The sequence below is a fragment of the Macrobrachium nipponense genome, chromosome 17 (genome assembly GCF_015104395.2).
Source record: "Macrobrachium nipponense isolate FS-2020 chromosome 17, ASM1510439v2, whole genome shotgun sequence".
In the NCBI taxonomy this organism is placed as follows: domain Eukaryota; kingdom Metazoa; phylum Arthropoda; class Malacostraca; order Decapoda; family Palaemonidae; genus Macrobrachium; species Macrobrachium nipponense.
This window is the reverse complement of record NC_087210.1, coordinates 7,734,050-7,742,422: the sequence shown is the minus strand read 5'-3', so window position 1 is coordinate 7,742,422 and position 8,373 is coordinate 7,734,050. Positions and strand designations below refer to the sequence as shown.

General features: G+C 35.4%; 1 protein-coding gene across 1 annotated transcript in view; it reads right to left on the bottom strand.

The window, feature by feature from the left end:
• LOC135196138 (toll-like receptor 2) overlaps positions 1-8,373 on the bottom strand; it is a 74,704-nt gene that overhangs the window by 49,814 nt on the left and 16,517 nt on the right. The window contains exons 6-8 of the mRNA XM_064222679.1: positions 3,286-3,415; positions 2,396-2,505; positions 1,589-1,718 (exon numbers count right to left, since the gene is read on the bottom strand). Of these exons, the coding sequence (XP_064078749.1) occupies positions 1,589-1,718; positions 2,396-2,505; positions 3,286-3,415 (370 nt within the window). The remainder of the gene's footprint in view (positions 1-1,588; positions 1,719-2,395; positions 2,506-3,285; positions 3,416-8,373) is intronic.

The window sequence follows — 8,373 nt, the reverse complement described above, 5'->3', positions numbered from 1 at the left end:
TTCCCGATTCCGAAAAACCGATTTACCATGAATATATTAGTTGATGCTCTCGCGGTCACTGCCGTCAGTGATCTCGGTTCTGTCTGGCTTACTTTTGTAGAAGGCATCACGTTTTTTTTTTTATTATTTAGAAATAAGGACGCTCCTCTACTTGCGAACTTTTAACTTAAGAACTTTCAGAAGTCCGAACACTGTATTATTATTGTCATAATTTACCTAATGAATTTAGGTTTTATGTATCATTCATATTAGTAACATGCTCTCTAGAATACAGTAAAGTACTATAGTTGGTTCACTTAAGGTAGATTCTTGGATGAGCCCTATGCTTACGAGACGTTTGTTTGGAGGCCGCTGATTGGCCACCAGACCAACGTCTTATAGGCGCAGGGTACACCCAAGAATCTACCTTAAGTGAACCAGCTACAGTACTGTGTTTTAGTATGGAAAAACATAAATAGTACTATATACGTATTGACTTTGCGTATATAAAGTTGAACTTACTAACAAATCAGGATACGAACAGCCATTCGGAACGTAACTTGTCTGTATTGAAATTTTGATACAATCTTAACAGGACACAAAACACTACTGATTTGATGACGAACCTCTCGGTATAGTTGTATAACTAAAAGGAAAAGATAACAGGACCAACGAATTTAACAAAACTAGACACAGAAAGAAACCAACTAGAACTATTCGTTGGACTATTGTTGTCAAGATCAATAAAAGTACTGACGCAAATGTCCTATCATCATACCAGCAGAGAGAATCTTACGAAGAGCTATTTTACATCACGTGTAACGGTAACTGGAATTTTGACTATTTATTAGTTAAGCTGTAGTTGAATGGCGTGTATACTTGGATCTTGAATTTCATGATAACTATATAGAAACAGAATCATTCGAAATGAGAGAATTTACAAACGATTTTGAATGTTACTTACCTATACTCTGTTTTTTCCATCTGTCCACCCGCCTGTGGTGTTTGCGTATGGTAACACTGTGTCCCGATCTTTAGATAGTTACGCGATGTGTAAGTTTTAGGAAAATAAAAGGATATCTTGGCGTACATTTGCAACTGAAAAGTGTTTTAATAATTTACTGTATGCGAATTACACCGTCAATATTCGAAATAGGATATTATTATAATTGTTGAATGTAAGCTGAATGTAACTATCTAAAGCCCGGGACGCAGTGTTACCATACGCAAACACTACAGGCGGGTGGACAGATGGAAAAAAAAAACGAGTATAGTCACTGTTGGGGGTTAGTGTCATCAGTGCACCTCATGCGGTGCATTGTAGGCATTACTTAAGGTTCTCTGTAGCGTCCCTTTGGCCCTTAACTGCAGCCCCCTTTCGTTCCTTTTATTCTACCGCTGTTCATATTCTCTTTCTTCCATCTTACTTTCCACCCTCACCTAACAATTGATTCATGGTGCAACTGCTTTGAGGTTTTTCTCTCTTGTTACATACATCTTTCAAACCTCTTGACCGTCAATTTCCGTTTCAGCGCTGAATGACCTCCTAGGTCCCAGCGCTTAGTCTTGGGCCTAAATCCTATATTATTCTCTCTCTGTCTCTACTCACCTAGCGTTTTGACAGCAGTGCCACTCATGGAGAGCAGAGTCAACGACTCGAGTCTTCCGAGTTTAACGAGAACTTGAGCGTTGAAGTCCGGATTTCCGTTCAGATGCAGCGCCTTCAAAGAACGCACCATCTGCGGAAGAAAGTATAATATTATATGATACAATATCATATGACAATTGAGAATACACACACACACACACACACACACACACACTTCTTGATTTCTTGATGCGCTCCTGTTAATTTCTTGGCGTGGAAAAAATGTATTGGTACTGAATGTAGCTGACATTTGGCGCATCACTTATAGAAAAATAAAAACGAACGACCTTATCCTGATGGAAGAATGAGGACTACTTTGAAGTCCTTAAGAATGAATGCTTTATTGCTTTTCGGGAGAGGGAAAACAGATTTGTTAAAAATATGAATTAAAGTACCAATGTTTAAATTCATAATATATTTAAAATCACAATATCTTTATTTTGTTTGATGAATTACCATTATCTTATTCATAATGAGATCATCGTTTCGTAAAACGAGCTGTAAAATATATCTAAGTGTTAATGTTTCACAGAGTAATGCTCTCTTAAAACTGGCAGACAGCAAGAGGGCCTGAATATACCTAGACTTGTCTGAAGTAAAAGAAAAAAAAACATGAATTATCAATATAGATAATTGCATACTTTTTCATTAGTCAAAACGTTCACTTGTCTTTTTGTATGATGCAAATAAGGATACTTGCATGACTACAAAAGTTTCATACTATGTATATCTGGTTATAAAGGAGATATAAAGATTTTTTTTTTTTACCGTTTTGGATGAGAAAATATCCGGATCATCATGATGCCTTAGTCCACAATAAGACAAATCCAGGTCCTCCAGTTTTGGTAAGTTTTGTAGTAGGTTTGGTAGTTGGTCATCTGAAAAAAGAATAAAATCAATTAGTGTGGAAAGAGAGAGGTGTAGGCTTCATCTTTTAGTCATTGAAGATACATTAACAAACATTAGTTATAAGCTGGGATTCAGCTTTTATTAAAGAAAATTAAAACAACACGGATGCTGACCAAATTAGCCACAATCGTTTTGTCACTGCTATTATAATTGTTATTATTATTATTGATATTGTACTCAGGAAGCAGACCCTCTCTCAAGCATACTTCATTAAAAGTAATGGCTACTTCAGCAGCATTACGCTTGTAGAGATTTTTCTCTATTTTTCGAATAGCGGCTTTTTCGGTGGTACTCGGAAACCGTTAATGACTTTGTTATGACTATGCTATCATAGTTTATCTATTGAAATTGAAATATAAGAATATATGCACTGATCTTGCCCCTGCATTTTAGGAATGATCTCCATGAGTGCTCTACTAGCCTGCTTAAGTAGTGCTGGAAAAGTCGCTATTCGAAAAATAGAGAAGAGCCTCTACAAGCGTAACGCTGCTGAAGTAGCCATTACTTTTAATAAAGAATTATTATTATTATTATTATTATTATTATTATTATTATTATTATTATTACTATAAAGGGAACCGAACAGATTCCCGAAAGCTATCCTTAAAGTTTTAAATTTAAACATGTACATTTACATAACTGTGGATTTGCTTCTCCATTATTATTATTATTATTATTATTATTATGATCCTGATAAGCACAAAAGTGTAATGTTGCACTATTCACAAAATGAGATTGAAGCTACTTACGCAGTGTTTTAATGGCAGAGCCACTCATGGAAAGATGTGTGACCGAATCCATCTTTCCCAGACCAACAAGAACCTGAGCGTTGAAGTCAGGATTGCCACTAAGGTCAAGGTGTCTCAGGGACGGTAAAACCTGAAATAGTTATAAATATGATTCTGTGTATACTTATATATATATATATATATATATATATATATATATATATATATATATATATATATATATATATTTGGTATGTGTGAAACCAAAGCGGTAGGCAAACTGATACACTCAATCTCTTTCTCTCTCTCTCGACTCGTAAACCGCCCCCCCCCTCTCTCTCTCTCTTTCAGCGACCGCTCTCTCTCTCTCTCTCCCCATTCTAACAGGTCATCAAATGAGAGACAAAGATATGGAAAAAACATAACATTTATTTAACAATGGAAAGATAATAATCCAAGTCTCACAGGCTAACTAACTCAGTTAACTCCCCCATTATGTAAATGTCTATATCAGTAATTTGTCACACCAATCTCTCCACCCGTACGGGACTCTCGGTCCCCCCTTGCCAGAACTCTTAGTTCCTTCGCTAGAATCGTCTGTTACAAAGACAGAGCACACATAAGTTTAAAGACAAAGTTAAAGACTAAACATTCTTACAATGTGTAACAAGCCATCCCTTTGGCTAAAGTAAGGTACACTTACCCATCTCCAGCTCAGAATATTACGCACAGAAACAAATAAACTTTCGAAGAGCTATCCCCAGCATTCTGCCTTTCTCTCATGGACGTCTCTGAAAGTTTTCCCCATAGACTTGGCTAATGATACCATTATCAATGGAAGAGGCGCACACGTACATATGAATGCACACTTCGACAACTCCCCACATTACTGCTACAACCAGTTTCCCACAGGCACTTTGAAAAGACCCATGAACTCGTGAGCATTGACCCGCTTAAACTATGCATCAGAAATGATTTATCAGCTTCCTCAGGTCGTTGCTTCGGCTCTGTTCTATGGGTAGCCTGTGCATTCCAAAAAGGTCACAGCGCATCACATTGGCATATTAATATATCATAAATTATAACCCCTGTCACAGAAGCTCAGCCACCAAAAATTGCTAGCACCTGCCTGGCAAATGGTCAAACAAAACAGCTTATATAACATAATAAACATTGGCCGGATCAAAACATAAATAATAATAACTGCACGTCTCTGGCATTATAAAGTAAAGTCTTATCACGCTTCATCTCCAATGACACTAGACGCATTTTCTCTCATTTTGGATTCTTGAATATCCCTCTTTGTCTGCAACTGGCAGCACGGACTGTAGATAGCTGTAGGAAGACGGAATGCCTCCCTAACTGTAGAAGACTCCTAACGGCTTTGTAGACCCAAAAGCGCTGTAGAACTCTGTAGACTCGTAGAAACTCTCGTAATCACCCTGGATAAACGACAGCAATCTCTGCACGGCTGGTGGACGTCTTGCTAGCATTGGGGAACGACTTTTTTGGTGTTTATGTATGTCAGTCAAGTCATCGGTCAATCAAAAAAAGAATTAACCCCAGACATACTACTTCTATCAAACAATGACCTCAAAAAAAAGTCAGAAATACCAACTGAACGTCTCCCAATTAACTCCTTTCAATACGACTACTAAATCACAAGTCATTATCACAACTCGCAAAGAAAAAAAAATTTCAAGTTCTCTAACTCAATTCTCCAAATTCATACATCAGCACACACAACTCAGAACTCACAGTAACTCCACGGACTTCTGCACTCACATTTCAAACTCGAATGTTCCCACAAGTAAAAAAAAAAAGGAAAAAAGATAATGAGCCCAAGAAAAAAAATCACGTAACAAGCCTAGACCCAAAAATAAAAAATGTTCTCCCAAGCTCTGATATTTGAACAACTCACAAAATCAGTAAAAATCTCCAATGTTTAATAGCAAAAACCCTTTAATGCTCATATAATTAATTACAATGAGACTTAATGTCAAACTCCCATTTATGTAAATCACAACCCCGACAAATTACATCTCCCGTCCAAAAAGAAATGCTACTTAAAACTCAATCCCCAATTACATCTCTCGTAGGAAAAGGAAGAAAATAAAAAAAAGATAATCACAAGTAAACTTCTCCCATCACAAAGCACATAATATATGCATAATATACATAATCCCGCGTTTTTCCCCAAGAAATGCCCCATGAATAGCTACGGAATTTTCGACATCGAAACTCTCATCGACCGACACGGCCAGAAAGCAAACTCTTACCCATGCACTTTCGTGAAATGCTATTGTCAACATTTCCAGATATTGCAAAAACTCTGAGCAATCACCACTAAAGGAAAGGAATCAGCACACAGGACTCATCGACTCATCGCAACGGTTGTCAGCAGAAAATCCACCTCCGGACGAGTGCTCAAACAGCAGCACAAAAAATGTCTAGTCAGACACGCAAGTTCGGAAACTCATGATTCTCAAGAAAAATGATCTGTACTGACACGAAGTAAGCACATTTCACAAAATTAACTCCAGAATATGACTAGGCTGTTCAAAGACGTAGCTCTCACATGACACTGCCCAATTATATGAAAAAAAATTATCACCTATTCGGGATAAAAAAAAACAACGATAAACTCGTAATGCAGCAATTATATGCCTCCAAAAATAACACACTTGTGAACATAAAAAATGTACATCTCCATAGGACTCGTAATGCAGTAATTATATGCCACCAAAAATAATATCTCCATAGGACCACAATGCAGTAATGCCACTCGCCTCCAATTAATCATGAAACCAAAAAGAAAGAACCACAGAAATCTTCTCTTGGCTCGAAAAAAAAACTCCCAGAGAAATTAAATTAAAAAATCATAACCACAAAAAAGGTCACCCGCCAAAGATTAATCCCACCTCCGTATATATATTTCACCATATTAATAATAAAACCACTCCGGTGATAAAATATTTCCTCCATGTAATTAGTAACCACACCCACACCATATTCCCTCTTATTTCTCCGATAGCCACATGTTAATAAAAAAAACCACCACTCCAGGAATAAAAAATATTCACCTCTATTTCGGCAAATAAAAAAAAATATTTACCTGTATTTCACCAATAACTCCATGTGGAATAAAACAAGGCTCCAAAGAAATATATCTCCAAGCAGGATAATAAAAAATGAAATCCCATCTCCAAAAAAATATGTACTCAAAGCATCCAGTTGACCAACTCACAATATATCTCCAAAAATGTGTCTCCATTTGCAACAAAGATAGCTGCAAAAAAAAAAAAAAAAAAAAAAAAAAAAAAAAAAAAAAAAAAAAAAAAAAAAAAAATTGAACTAAACATAGCTCTCACCACCATAGGCAAATATCAAATGGCCAAAAATATATCTCCAATATATTATATCTCAAATTATAACTCCAAAATAATATACCTCCAATTCTCCAGAGAATAACTCAATGTTATAGTCAAAAACTATAAACTCTCTCCTTAGCATAACTGCTGAAAAAGGGCAAAAACTCGGCAAATAAAATTGTCTAGGAAATTCTAGAAAAAATCACCAATATGCCACAACTCATTATAACAGAATTCCAAATTCAAAGTGTCTTAAGCCAAGACTTCTCCACATGCAGCACGACATAGGCCATTAGAAAACTTAGCCAAGATTCCTATCTCTGGCAAAATTGTCACAAATACAACAAAGGTATTGCGCAAGAAAACTCACAATTTCTGGAACATAAATATCCAGCAAAACAAAATGTAGTGCTTTACGTATGCATTAAAAAAAAATGCAAAAATTCTCCCATATATTTCTCTGCAGCATCAAACAACTGAAAACACAAGCACGTTCCCGAACAATGACTCTAAGTCACGAACTGAGATATTGAAAAAAAATATTCACACAAACTGGAGAGAAAAAATAAATTCAAATTCACCCATGATAAAAAAAAAAACTTGTGTCAGCAATGGCTAACTTCCAAAAAGGGAAAAAGAAAAATCAACGGCATTGTTAACTATCCCCCGTGACTCACGTATGTCAAGCAATTATCTGCTGAACTCATAAAAAAGAAAAACAAAAATAATGTGTTGTTAGTTCCTCCCAAATTCAAAAAAGATTTCACCACCCTTGATAGCATTACAGCACCCACGTATTAGTAAATAAAAAAAATCAGTATCAGAAGTATCATTATCAGCGGAACCACCAAAATTGCTATCATCAAAACCACTAGTATTAGTACAAAAAACATCACCAATGTTAATGCTTGTCCATTCTCCAAAAATTCACTCATCACTCATGAATTACTGAAATATTCTCCAAAGTGATAAAAACTCAATATATAATTAACCACAAAAGTTCTCCCATAATTCATTGTAATAATTCTCCATAATATAATTAGCTGTAATAATTATAAAATAATCTCCCATGAAAAATCTCAAACTTCTCGTAAAATATCTCAAGTAATGATAATTATACTTAAGTAACCCTCCCGTAAAATATCTCAAGTACTAATAACAATTATTAATAATAATAATAATTCTCCATAGTAATAATTCTCTTGCAAAGAGCTCAAGTAAGGATGCAATTCCCCTAGCATACGCTAGTATTGCCAAACCCACAGTATACACCACCATTGCCACACCCAAAATCAACACCATTCGACGCCAATCACCGGCATTTTAAAGTAATCCCTCCAACACAATAAAAAAAAATAATCTCTGTGTCCCCATTATATTTGTGACTTCCAAAGCATAAGGAAAACTTACGCACATCCCATGCATTTCATTTCCTTTTCTCTTCATTCAAGAGAAAGAAAATCTCTTTTCTAAAAAAAAACCCTATGGGCATCTCACGTCATCAACTAATCAATCAGCTGATGTCTTGGCATTGGAATTCATTTTCAAGGGCAAATTCGCCTCTCAACACCCTGACAAGGAGAAAAAAAAGTAAGATTTTTATTATATATATAATATATATATATATATATATTATATATATATATATATATGTTATATCTATATATATTATATCTATATATTTACACATTTATATATGCGTATATATTAATTCTTATCACATCACCGTGTTCAATAT